This window comes from Lissotriton vulgaris, chromosome 5, assembly GCF_964263255.1.
Source record: "Lissotriton vulgaris chromosome 5, aLisVul1.2, whole genome shotgun sequence".
Lineage (NCBI taxonomy): Eukaryota > Metazoa > Chordata > Amphibia > Caudata > Salamandridae > Lissotriton > Lissotriton vulgaris.
This window is the reverse complement of record NC_141693.1, coordinates 894010237-894024949: the sequence shown is the minus strand read 5'-3', so window position 1 is coordinate 894024949 and position 14713 is coordinate 894010237. Positions and strand designations below refer to the sequence as shown.

At 44.2% G+C, this 14713-nt stretch overlaps 1 protein-coding gene across 2 annotated transcripts in view; it reads right to left on the bottom strand.

Annotated features, from left to right (window-relative positions):
- MYOF (myoferlin) overlaps positions 1-14713 on the bottom strand; it is a 550379-nt gene that overhangs the window by 196425 nt on the left and 339241 nt on the right. For both annotated transcript variants that reach the window (XM_086922487.1, XM_086922488.1), the window contains one exon: positions 5041-5147. In XM_086922487.1, the coding sequence (XP_086778613.1) occupies positions 5041-5147 (107 nt within the window). The remainder of the gene's footprint in view (positions 1-5040; positions 5148-14713) is intronic.

Genomic DNA, 14713 nt, shown 5'->3' with positions numbered 1-14713 from the left:
TCAGTTAATTGAAAGCTTTTCGCAGAGATAAGATCCGTCATATTGTTTAGGACGCATCCTAAAACAGCAAACATTTACTCTTCAAGCTTTGATATCCGACATCCGGCAAGAGCGGAAAACTAAGTAACTTGACTGCGGTCTTCCATTTTATTGAAAAGAGCCAAGGTTAGGTAAAGCTCAACAAAAAGGTATGATAATAAAAATTACGCACTTATATAGCGCACGACTACCCGGAGGCATCTCAGCGCTTGTACGAATACCGCCGAGGAACCCTACCTGGCCTTTCCCTATCAGGATCTGGGCACCCCCAAGGTGAAGTCAGGCATCCTCAGCATTGTTGGGGCCGTTGTAGAGATTAAGCAAGCTATTGCCCAGAGGTGCAGAGTGGGGCTCGTGATCAGAATAGGCACCGAGGCGAGAATTATCAGGTCCGAGGAAATTAAGCCCGAGACCCGCTGAGGTAGGAATTGAACCCTGGTCCAGGCCAGACTACTGCATCAGGGTCTGCCGCTCTAACTATTGAGTGTTGTTAAATAGGTTTCCACATTCAACTTTGCAACAGCAGCACAGTTGGATCATATAATATCTCAAACAGGCCTGGCTTCTGCAACCAACCAATGTATTGCTTTTCTTTTCTAGGTCAGTGTCATTCATCAGGATTCCTTTATTGAAAAAATGATAAATACTCGGCAAGCCACTGGTAATGTTGAACATCACAGGTTTTTTGCTGTAAGTGACATCATCCAGCTCAATCAAACTCCTATTTCAAACCATATAAACTACCAAATCAAGATCGATGCATTTACAATGGTTAATGCAGACCTCAGATAATATTAGACATGTGAAGAGCATGGGAGAACCTACCATTGCCTTAAAGAAAAACTTTCATGTAAGAGTTGAATGCTAGGAGTTGAGCAGGATAATCAGCTGTTGTTGCAACGTGCACCCAATGATAGCATCAAACAGCAGTGTGTTGTTGAAATGGTTTCTCTCAGGTTGCAACAATCCAAAACACATATTACACATCCTGCATGGTCTAAGAGGGTGAAGGATTTGTCCAATTATGTTTGAGTTTGTATATATCTATTATTGTGCCATACAGGGCTGATAAGAACAAAGAATTGATGGGTGGATTGAATATCTGTCCTGTATGCTTCCGCTGAATTGTCCCAGTCTTTCCCCATTAAACCTGTGTGGAATAAAATATATATTGTTGGATTGCTGGTAATTACTGGAGAGTACAGTCTAGTCCATTTTGTTTTTGCTCACTGTGCCAATGGACTGAGGTGGCGTGGTGCGTAAAACAATGATGGACTGAATTGCCACCCAGAGATTTCCAGAAGCTGATATTAATTCAAGCAATACAACAATACCTTTTGTTTTCCACTGAGGGCTAATGGGGAGAGACTGTGGAAACCAGTGGAAGCATATTCTGAACTGAATTCTGGACTGATATTCCCTAGAAACTCTGAAAGAGGACTAACTGATTAGTTGCGGCAGGACAGGCCATAGCATCAGTGGAGCTCAGTGCAACAATCTTTATCAGCAACCCCTGCCTCACAGGCCACGGTGACATGCTTCACAGATTCTCTCACTATCACCCTCAATCAGAGCCCTTTTCTCATATTTCATTTATAGTGTTACTCATACCAATGGAGGGTGTCTGAAACCTTTACATCGCACACACACACTATACACAGACAGTGAATTAATGTGTTAATGTATAGGGTACTTTACATAAGAATGAGGGCCACAAGTCTATCAATCAATCAATCATGACACTTGTATAGCACGCTACTCACCCGGAAGGGTCTCAAGGCGCTAGGGGGGAGGGGGCCACTACTGCTCGAACAGCCAGGTCTTGAGTGGTCTCCTGAAGGCGAGGTGGTCCTGGGTCAGCTGAAGGTGGATGGGGAGGGAGTTGCATGTCTTGGCCGCCAGGTAGGAGAAGGATCTGCCTCCGGCGGTGGCTCTTTGGATGCGTGGTACGGCGGCGAGGGCGAGGCTAGCGGATCGTAGCTGGTGGGTGGGTGTGTGGAAGGTAAGGCGGTCGTTGAGGTACTTGGGGCCCAGGTTGTGGAGAGACTTGTGTGCGTGGGTGAGGAGCCTGAACGTGATCCTCTTGTTGACGGGGAGCCAGTGCAGGTTCCTCAGGTGGCCGGAGATGTGGCTGCGTCGAGGGATGTCCAGGATGAGTCGGGCATAGGCGTTCTGGATGCGTTGTAGTCTTTTCTGTAGCTTGGCTGTGGTTCCGGCGTAGAGGGCGTTTCCGTAGTCCAGCCGGCTGGTGACGAGGGCCTGGGTGACCGTCTTCCTGGTTTCGATAGGGATCCATCGGAAGATCTTACGGAGCAAGCGGAGGGTGTGAAAGCATGAAGAGGAGACGGCGTTGACTTGTCTGGTCATCGAGAGGGAGGAGTCCAGGATGAAGCCCAGGTTGCGTGCGTGGTCTGTCGGCTTGGGGGCGGTGCCCACGGCTTGGGGCCACCAGGAGTCGTCACAGGCGGTGGGTGATGGCCCAAGGATGAGGACTTCCGTCTTGTCTGAGTTCAGTTTCAAGCGGCTGTTCTTCATCCACTCGGCGACGTCTTTCATCCCTTCGTGGAGGCTGGTACTGGCGGTGTCGGGGTCTCTGGTGAGGGAGAGGGAGAGGATCAGCTGGGTGTCGTCGGCGTAGGAGATGATGTTGAGGTTGTGTTGGCGTGCGATGGCTGCGAGAGGTCTCATGTAGAAGTCTATGAGTCACATGTCACCCATACTGGTAGGCATTACATGTTAGGAATGCTTCATGTGGAGAAAAACAAAGAGGCAGATTTACTATTTTCATACAACACAGCAACTTTGGTTACTGCTCTGTGTTGCATGAAAACAGTACATCTGCACAACAGCACCATCCCTACTACCATATAAGGCTTTTGCTCTCTCCCCTAATGCCGGCTTACCATAGGCTGCCCTGCATTAATGCACACCCTTGCACCATAAGCATAGGTTTTGTACTGGAAGGATACCCTTCTAGTACACAATTCAATGTTTTGACCAGATTTAATACTTTACCACTTTGTATATATGCAGAAAAGCTATGCCTGCTATGAGGAGGTGCATCTTGTGATGCAAATCCCTTTCCACCAATGATAGTAGTTCAGGATTAAAATAGATTGGTGGTAGAACGGGAACGTCCCTGTACCACCCATGGTACAGCTTATGGACACAAAATAGCGCAAAGTAGAGCATTATGCTAATTCACGTTGCTGTAGGACTACTTTACAACACACTGGGATTGGTGTTCAAAACAAATCCGAAAACGACATGTTGCACCAGGTTGTGATGCACGTATAGCGCAAAGTATTTGGGGTTGTCTTTACTAATACAAAATGTATTACTTACTACCCTTAGCAATCCTTTTTGATTAGTAACAGGAGAATAATAAAAAAGGTTGAGGAAAAAGCAAAAAGGTTTCTAACCCCATGCCTTTCAGTTTGCATGCAGCACTTTAATGCCATATCTTAGCCCACTGAGCTATATTAGAAGGATGGCAACTTATGAAGTGTAAGTAACAGATTTATCATTGCGCCAAAAGCCGTAACCCACTGAGTGATCCCAAAACTATATGAATGTGTGATATGCATCCTACACACCCTGTGCTTTGCAGCAGAAAGATTAATCCTTTATGCTACTTTAGCATGAGTCAAAACCATCTCTAGATAAATCACAGATCCCTCCATCAAGTGCATTAGTCATCAGAGTTAGCATATTGTTGTTATCCCATTTAAAAATGGCGCACACGCAAAGATCTCTGCAGGCTGCTCTTATCCCTCCTCAGCCTGTCATTCAAATGGTGTCCCCTTATCCTTGGTGACCAAGGTGATGGCACTTATTACACTGCCTTTAAGTCAGTACTGTCCAGTTCAGTGCCACCGGTAACTAGTTATGTAAAATACTGAGAGATGTCACAACTAAGTTATGAAAGGCTATAACAATTACAGTTATTAATATTCTTGTGATATAGGATAATGGGGAGCCTAATGAGCTATGCAGTTCTGAACTATTTCTCATCTTTGTGTGGCACAATCAAAACCAAATTGTGCCATATTTATACCATGCATGCAGGACTAATAGCACAGCACTGAAATGGACTGAAACATGCAATTACTGCAACCCTAAATTAAGTTCATGCAATGGCTCAGTGAGTAATTTATGCTGTGCAGTTGCAACTGTACCACCAGTGTATGTGTAATCACCAGTATATGTACCACCACTATATGTGTATACATCACAATAGAGGGAAATACCTGCAACCGAATGAATATATCTTAAATTAGCGTTTCTCTGTAAGGTGTCCAAGAAGCTAGTGAAGTAGTAATTGGCCTCTACAATAGTTCAATCCTTTATTCAGAAGGTTGCATGAACTATGTAGGAATACAAATTTGAATAAAAGTGGGATTAAAACTTCGAGAAGTGGGTTGCAGACAAAAAGAAATATGAAGTGGTCAACAACTCACTAATAAATGGGCTGTTTGCCAGCCAGGTATCTTTACGATCCTTTTCCAAAACCATGATTCTTGGGAAAATAGATTATTGACCGCCACTCCCAAGCAAGACAACCTATTTTAGATCACTGTAGGTCAAATGTTCGTAAGTCTGCACAACCTCCCATCCAACTGGCTCATAGATCAATATCTGTCAAGTCATTTAACTCTGTACATTAATGGGAGGGATGGCTACTGGTAGCGGAATGATGCATAATCCAAAATCTCTGCATTTGCACTGTGGGAAGCATGTAGTTGGATGAAGGTTTGGGGGATTTTGGAGTGGGATAATAAGAGTTAAACTATGGTCCTTTAATAGATCATTGTTTGGAACACTGTATATCAGGTAAACTATAGTTTCAAGGAACAGGACAAATCTCTTGAGATATTCTTTGACAGATTTCAAATTTTAGAAAAAATCGAAGTATCTTTTCACTGCTCACACTAAGGACAATCCTTCCTTTCTGAACAAATGATGACAGAGTGGAAAACAGTAAGAAAAAAAAAATCATACCCAGCATCTTCTATTAGTTGATCAATCAATTTCAGCCATATCTCTGCCAGGCGGTTTTCAGGCATTTTAGCAAGTTGTGCAGATTTCAATATAGTCACATTTGCTTTCTGGAGAGAATGAAGAAAGGTTATTGCATTAGGTAAAGTTACGGCTGGCTTAAATTTGGCACACACGCATGTACTAATTTTGATGCATATCCTGAAACTATGCTTACTAACAACTTCATTTGACACAGTATGCAACCCTACTGTTTACCCTAGCAATTGTTTTTGGGTGCAATATGAATGTTAATATAAGTGCACTACAGGCCCATGATATTGATCCAATCACTCCATTATGACTGGAAAGATCTAATGCTATGTCAACATACTGAAGTTCGAATCTTCATCCACTTGTTGATCTTTTTGAAGACAAAGTTATGTCTGAATGAATACCTTTTATCTTTATAGAATGTAACGTTGTTAGTGGTGCTTTGATATTAGTTCTAATGCTTTTTTTTGGCTGCTATAGTGGAATTACTGCAAACAAGTATGGTGGTGGTGAATGATGAGACAGTTTTTGGATTCTCATGGTGTAGCAAGTCTTACAAATAGATAGTGTCCATCTGGCTTTTGTTTCCCACTCCTTCCTGAATGAGGAAAGGGGCAGCAATGTTTAGGGTGGTGTGGGGTAGTCACTGCTTTGTAGCTACTGGTGGTTTTTATAGAGATGCAGACAAAGTGTGTTTCTACTTTTTTAAGGATTTCAACTGGTGTTGCTGCTATCAGCAAAGTTACTGAGCCCAGTGTGGAAGGTAATGGTGTTCGAATCTGTAGTGTCAATGCATTCCATCTTTCTCTCCAAGCGCACTCCTTCTAGGATGTATGGTTCAGCTTCATATAGTAAATGTATTAATCAGCATGAGAGCAGAATTGTGTCTGAGAAAGGATGACATGAGTTTGTATTGGATTTCTGTCTTTAAGACTGTTATGTATGGTTAAAAAGCTATTTGCAACACTATGCCATTACAGTATCTCTGTGCTGCTCAATATGTTGCATCAGCCAAAATGCAGATCTGGTTTGAAAATTGGAAGCCTTCTTTCTGGACTATTCTACATTTTTTCTTTGTGATTAATTTGCATAATGAGTTGTGCCATTGATGCAGAGAAACCATGCTTGCTGCTTTCAATGACATGCTTCACCATGGCGTGCATCATGATCAGCAGCTTTCTATTTTTGTTGCAGCCTCAAATAAAATTGCCTCTTCACTACTAGCATCTGGAACATCTCCATAGATCAGATCTATCAAGCAATGGGACATAAAGCATGGCAATATCCCAATGTTTTAAGTTTTCAAAATGTACATAGGCACTTTTAGAGGAATATTGAATTAATTGGGGGGGGGCTCTTGTCTGAAACTCCTGGAAGGTCATAATTGCATCATAGGAGAACTTTTTTTATCAAAGATCTGGAAGCTGCAATAGATGTATAAGCCGCCTAACAATGAATGCAAACTTGTGTTATGCCAAGGAGTCTGCAACATTCTGGGGAGAGGGATTGTTCTACTCTCAGAAGAGTAACATGCGGTTTTCCTTTTGCTGGAACTTGCTGTGGTGATGTAGTCATACTCCGTTGTTCAGAGATCCCATAAGACGGAGACAGTCTTCTTTCAGGAGAGTATTCTGGGATAATGGGTCCTGAAAATGGTGTTCTGTCAATTTCACCTTGCTGGACCAAATAAATGTCTCTCCTCTATGGGGAGTGAGAAAAATTGCTTGGTGTCTAGCTTTTGGTGATGTTTCACTCCATGTCGAGTGCCTCAGTGACATGTGGACATAGGTGGTCTGTCTTGATGAGCCCCTCTACCGCAAATGGCTTGACATGTAACAGGCTCTAGTCTCTAATGCGGATGCCTTTGACTCTGTAGTGACAAGGGTGATCAAATGTACACATCTGTCAACCAATGATCCTTCGTTTTCTGTCCCATTGCAGCTGGAGGATCAAAAGTAGTCTTGAACATTGCTGAGGTGCTGACAATAGCACCCCTGGCTTCTTTTAGCTCAGGCCCCCTAAGCAGCTAAGCTATCTCCTGTGTAATCTCTTCCTCTAAGGGAAATTCCCAGTTTGCCTTTAAGAGCTTTTCAACACATTTTCCAGGCCAGCAGGCACTTCTCCATGGTGTGAGAATCTGGAGGTGAAGCATAAAGAGCATGTGAAGCCCTTTACAGATTTCTTTGTTGCCACACAAGGGGCATTTCATAAATAATGAAACCCTCCCTAAAATAGTGGGAAATGAAACTATGCATGTTGGGTTGGATACGTCCCTAGCATGGTGATGGATGAGCATCCCTTTCCTGATTGCCCCAGCTGTAATGATGTCTGGATCTCTAATGCAGATTTCTGTTGTCAAGGGGCGAGCACAGATCCCGTTTGTGTATCATGATATAGGTCTGTCTCATGGATTGCCGTCTCTTTGGACCAGGAGGTGCGATCATAGCGCTATCCTCATAGTGGTGAAAGGCTACTGCTTTTGCCAGGAGTTAACACAAAAGGTGATGAGAGCATGCTGCTTGCAATAAGTCCATCCACTGCCAATCGCTCTGGGTAGAATTTCAACCCATTGTTCTTTTGCCCCCCATGCCACCTCAGATTAGACCAGAGGTCTTCAATCTGTGGGGCGCGACCCCCAGGGGGGTCGTGGAGTCCTGGGAAGGGGGTCGCAGATTCTGCCAGAGTGCAGTTCCTGGCCTCGGGCTGATCGAGGGTGCTCAAGGCGGAGGCCGCCTAATTCACACCGAGGTGTGAAAAACATCAAAGCCTCGTTAACAAGTAAAGGTCTTTTAAAGACCTGTGATAGTACTCTGGTGTGCCTTTGTGTGTGTCCAAGCTGTTTCAGGCAGGCTGACATACACGAGCTGGGGGGGGGGGGGGGGGGGAGGAGGCTGTAGCCCTTTCAGTTCAATGGACTTAGCTGTGGGTTTATTTTTACTTTTAACGTTTTATGTAGCGCTAGTTTAACCCATAGGTATCAGAGCGCTTTACAAATACACAGTAAACAGCAGAAGGACATTACAATCATATCATTGGTTCAAGTCCCACGAGCCCTCATACCGGACGCCTGTGCAGGAGGAATGTGGCTGAGAGTCTGTTCTTCATGGTGAGATGTTTTCACAGCCGGCTGCCACCCCCCCCCCCACCCCCCACCCCAAGCAGGGAGGCACAGATGCCCTCCCATGAGAGAGGAAGACGAAGCAGAGAGATATTGACCCCCCATGAGAGAGGCACAGACAAGGTGGGTGAATGAATGATGGGTGGATGGATGGATGAAAAGGTGGACGGATGAAGGATGTATGGATGGATGGATGAAAGGGTGGATGGCTGTATGGATGGACGGATGGAAGGAAGGATGAAAGGGTGGACGGATGTGTGAAAAGGTGGGTGGATGAATGATGAGTGGATGGATGTAAAGATGAAAGGGTGGATGGATGGATGAAGGATGGATGGATGGATGTGTGAAAAGGTGGGTGGATGGAGGGATGAAAGGGTGGATGGAAGGATGAAAGGGTAGATGGATGAGGGATGTATGCATGGATGGATAAAAGGTTGCATGGATGAATGATGGATGGATTTGTGAAAAGGTGGGTGGATGAGTGATGGGTGGATGGATGTAAGGGTGGATGGATGAAGGATGGATGGATGAAGGATGGGTGGATGGATGAAGGATGGATGGATGAAGGATGGATGGATGGAAGGATGAAAGTGTGGATGGATGGATGAAGGATGGATGTATGGATGGATACAAGGTTGCATGGATGAATGGATGCATGGATGGATGTGTGAAAAGGTGGGGGATGAATGATGGATGGGTGGGTGGATGGATGGATGAAAGGGTGGGTGGATGAAGGATGGATGTATAGATGAAAGGGTGGATGGATATATGGATGGAATAATGAAAGGGTGGATGGATTAATGAGAGGTTGGATGGATGAAGGATGGATGTATGGATGGAAGGATGAAAGGGTGGATGGATGAAGGATGGATGGATGGATAAAAGGTTGCATGGATGGATGAATGATGGATGGATGTATGAAAAGGTGGGTGGAAGAATGATGGGTGGATGGATGGACGGGTGGATAGGTAAAGGATGGATGTATGGATGGAAGGATGAAAAGGTGGATGGAGGATGGATGTATGGATGGATAAAAGGTTGCATGGATGGATGTATGGATGGATCGATGTGTGAAAAGGTGGGGGATGGATGGGTGGACGGATGGATGAAAGGGTGGGTGGATGAAGGATGGATGTATGGATGAAAGGGTGGATGGATATATGGATGGAATAATGAAAGGGTGGATGGATGAAGGATGGATGTATGGATGAAAGGGTGGATGGATGAAGGATGGACATATGGATGGATGGACGGATGGATAAAAGGTTGCATGGATGAATGATGGATGGATGTGTGAAAAGGTGGGTGGAAGAATGATGGGTGGATGGATGGATGGGTGGATAGGTAAAGGATGGATGGAAGGATGGAAGGATGAAAGGGTGGATGGATGATGGATGTATGGATGGATAAAAGGTTGCATGGATGGATGTGTGAAAAGGTGGGGGATGAATGATGGATGGGTGGGTGGATGGATGGATGAAAGGGTGGGTGGATGAAGGAGGGATGAATGGATGAAAGGGTGGATGGATATATGGATGGAATAATGAAAGGGTGGATGGATGAAGGATGGATGTATGGATGGAAGGATGAAAGGGTGGATGGATGAAGGATGGATGTATGGGTGGATGGATAAAAGGTTGCATGGATGAATGATGGATGTATGTGTGAAAAGGTGGGTGGAAGAATGATGGATGGATGGATGGGTGGATAGGTAAAGGATGGATGGAAGGATGAAAGGGTGGATGGATGATGGATGTATGGATGGATAAAAGGTTGCATGGATGAATGATGGATGGATGGATGGATGGATGTGTGAAAAGGTGGGTGTGTGGATGGACGGCTGGATAGGTAAAGGATGAATGTATGGATGGAAGGATGAAAGGGTGGATGGATGAAGGATGGATGGATGTGTGGAAGTGTGGGTGGATGAATGATGGATGGATGGATGTGATGAGGTCTAACAGGCGCATTTATGGTTGTCGATAGTTGTTTATGGTGAGGAGTACCAGTTTCTAGAATCTTTTGTCGGAAGGGGGTCCTTACGCCTAAAAAGGTTTTACAAGGGGGTCTCGGCATCAAAAAGTTTGAAGACCTCTGGATTAGACCCACATGGAAGTCAGTCTTGACCATGCTCCAATAGGAAAGGATCAGCTTGAACTGCCAAGCCAGGTCATCTCTAAAACACAAGCAATCCTAGACCGGTTTCACTCTGGTTGGGGCTCTACAGACGGGTGTAGCTTGGTTTCAGTGGCACCAGGAGTTAAGCAACATGAGCAGTGGTGGTAGCATACTGTGTAGTGATCAGTAGGAGCGACCAGGTCCATTTTAGCTGTGTCATTGGAGTGAGACCTACAGGCTCACTTATTTAAAGTTGCACTGCTGCGAGCTAAACTCACTCTTGGCCTACATCGGCTGGGTGTGCAGTTCTGGGCAGAGCATTTGGGATATGCATGTGCTGGATGTATGTGTGTCTGAGGTGCAAAGGAGAGGGATACAGTGCAGTGCAGTATGAGTAAATTATAAGTGCATGGGCTTAAGTATACCTGTTCAAGGTACAATATAGGACAGCTGTAGTACTGTGTAGAGCAGGAATGCTACATGAATGTGCTAGGTATACAAGTGCCTGTGAAATGTCCAATACATGGAATTATTTGGGTTCTATTTTGGGAGACCTAGGCCTAACAGGAGGAACATGAAGAGAGGATGTAGAGGAATCACCCAAACAGATTTCTAGATTGCAGCATTCCAGTAAGCTGGGTGGGATACACTGGAGGAAGGAAGAGCCATACTCTTCAGTACGCTTCAAAGGGTGCTCTTTGATGTAAGATGTCACAAGGGGCCTAGGCACATCCCAGGAAGGGGATCTCAGGATAAGAGAATATAAAGAGGAGGGTTGAGGCCCTGGGGTAGCCTCCCGATACATACATCACTGGGGCTGACATCCAGGTGTGAACCGCCGGTCACTCCCATGGTCTGTGTTGTGGGCTATCAAATGTGGAGTCGTCCCTTCAGTGAAATTTCCTTTCTGGAGGAAGAGCAGCAGAAATGGAACTTCAAAAGGAAGCAAATCCCCAACATAAACTTCAAAGACCGACTCAACTAGTAAAGGAGTAAAATGCATTTTAGGACTTACCTATGATAACCAAATTAACCATGTACTAATAGATGAGACCTTAACCACCCTAGATAGAGTTGCCAAGGCTGTGGAAAAAGAACTCCATGATTAAATCATGGCAACTTCCTATGAGGTATGAATGGCATATTTCAATGAACTTAATACAAGACCTACATACTGGAATTCAAAAGCCTGATGAACTAGATGTCAAATCCAGACCGTCACTTGCTGTCTTCTTGCCTGTACTGGCAAGAGTGCAATCGTCACCAGAGACCACAGTGGAGAAAAGAGGGATGAGCGAAAGAAAATACAAGTGTAGGCACTTTCTCTTTTGTTGATTGGTTGTCAGGACTGGAGAAGAACACCGCCCTCGAGGACTGACACCTTTTTCAAAGTAGAGTGAGCAGAACATGCAGTGACCATAAGTTGAAACAATTACACACTAGTAATCTGCTGAGGAAGCATTTTTCAACTGGAGCTTTGCAAATCCTTAGCGCTTGGGTAAATGAAACTGAGCTTCTTGTGGACTGGCTCTATCCTCAACAAGAGAATGCATTTTCAGCTTGGGCTAGAAGTTGAGGATATTTAAATATACACTTGGCACTAGGGCAAGATCACACTCTGTGTTAAACAACTCTACTAAACCAATCATAGGTAGCCTTCAGTATTGGTTGACAAGAGAGGGACTGTCACGTGCAACACATCATCCAATATCTGGCCAGGTAATGCAGTATGAATATGAATAAAAGTCATTAGTTTGTTAGGTACTGGATGTGTGAGAAAAGTCTCAATGCACCCACTACAACTTGAAGGCATTTCCTGCACAAAATATTATGAGCAAGTTCAAATCAGCATATGTGAATGTTAATGACCTGAAGCCTTGAACAAAGGAAATTAATTAAGCATGGGCGGAAAATCCGTTTCGCTCGCGGATTTTGTGGATTTTCGGTAAATTCGCAATCCGCGAGATTCGCGAATCTCCCGCAAAATCCGCAAATCCGCGAGCAGCGGATTTTGCTCGCACTGCTCGCACTGTTCGCGTGAGTTCGCGGCTTCCCAGTACAACTTCGCGCCCCGCGAATAAGTGCAAAATTGCAGAAATATGATCTTAGCAAAACTGAAATTACTTACCATGTTCAAAAGTTCAGGCTCATCATTAGTAGCCATTTCCTGTAGTGCTTCCTGAGGGGCCCCTCCAGAGTTCAGTTGCCAGTTGCAACTATTATGTGACCCTGCTCTGAACCTCAGAATAGTTACACATATGCCACAAAGGTCCTGAATTACAGCTAAGGGAGACAAGCAGGAGCCAGGCTGGAGGTTCAAATCCATTAATCAGCCCCTAATTCATTATTGTCAGTTGGGGCAGGGCAGGTGTTGTAACTAATTTTGCAACAATGAAAGCACTTAGCAAGTTCAAAAGATCACTAATCAGGAAGCACTAAGGAAGCAGGTGCCAGCTAAAAAAATATTCTGTGACACATTAATCAGCCCCAAATTAATTCAGGTCACTTGAGGCAGGGAAGGTGTGCTTGCGTTGCCACAATAATGTACACTGACTGGACAACCAGAGGGTGCTGTGATGAAACAGAGGGTGGCATGGGTAGGCCAGAGGGTGGCATGAGTACTCAGAGAGTGGCAGTGGTGACAGAGAGTGGCAGTGATGAAGAAGAGTGTCCCAAACAGGCTGGACACGTAGAAAACAACAAGTTCGCGAAACTTGCGACCCGACAGGTAAGTTCGCAATTTGCGACATTGTACAAAACCCTCGCGAACTGGCAGAAACCCGCGCAAACACACACAAAAAATCCGCAAATTCGCGAGAATTCGCGGATTTTGCGGATTGCGAGTTCGCAAATCCGCAAAATTCGCGAACGCGAGATTTGCAAAATTCGCCCATGCTTAAAATTAATCAGGTAAAGCAAATCTAAGTGGAATGTCGAAGGACGGCAGCTATTTTTTGTGGTTTTCTGTACCCCCTTAAACCACTTCCAGATTATAGTTATAGGCAAAAAAAGACAAATTCCTAACAGATCCAGAGGCTTGATGGTAGAAAATAGACAATAGACCGGGTGTATATTAAGTTGCTGAAAAGCATCTGAGGGTTCCCTCAGCATTATTCCGAACAAGCAGGGAACCTAAGAGTTAAAAGAGAGAATACAACACACCAGTCTGCAGTCATCTACTTCTATGTGGAAGCGCATGAGTTAGCAGGGGATTGTGTTTGCTTAGTAAACAATATTTCTACGAGCCTGACGTACATACTGCAGCACATGATTTCCCCATTTGTTAAACAATAAATACATGAAATCACTCAATCAGGTGTAGCACCAGTGCTGTGGCATTCTGCACGAAACCTGCTCAGCAGTACATACTCACATCTGTGCTGTAACGAGAGTAAAACAATATATCTAGCAATCTGGGCAATATAAAAAGACAAGACCGATGGTTCCTTTGGAGATCACAAGGATAAACGGCCACATGCATCATTGTTGCTGTTTGTGATTTCTTAATTGCGAAAATTAAGGAATCGCAATTAAGAAATCACAAAAGGCTATGCATCAAGAAATCGCAATTTTTTTGCGATTTCTAAAAAATTCCTTAATTGCGATTCACAATTTGCGAATCGCATTGAAGGGATCCCTTCCCATTGATTCCTATGGGCCAAGAGGCCCATAGGAATCAATAGTAATTCACTCAATTTGCGATTCGCAATTTGCGAATCGCAAATTGAGAATGCAATTTCAAGGGTGCAGGGGGGGGTCCAAAGGACCCCCCTGCACCCCTGAACTATAACTGTAAGTGCATTTTTCACACACACATGCCCCAAGGGCATGTGTGTGTGTAAAATGAAACTTTCAAAAATGCACTTTTGTCCATTTTTTTAAGTTTTCGCAAATTACCATGAAGGTCAACTTCATGGTAATTTACCTCTCCCTATTTGCGAATTTGCTAATTTAAAATGTTCCTGCATTGCATTTAAGAAATCTGAAATTGCGATTTCTTAAATGCAAACGCAATTTTAGAAATCGCAACACGATTGAGATTTCTAAAATTGAGAAAAACATGATGCATCCCAATTTTGTCTATTGCATTTGCAAACGGCGGAAAATTGCGATTCGCACCGTTTGCGAATGCAATTGACAATGATGCATGTACCCGTTAATTCCTGAATACAGCAAAAACAGCCAATGAGTGCCTGCTCAATCGAAGGTGACAGTAATGTAAGTAATTCAAACACAGTAAACCCAGACCCTCTGGAATTTCGCAATATGCAAATAAAAAAAAAGGAATCACAAAAACGGAAGTTTTGTAAAAAAACATGTGATATTTACAAAAGCTCCTGCTAACTCTTAAGGAAAACTTCTTGTTCAACCCTCGTTTTATTGAACCTGTACTGCCCATGCTGGGTC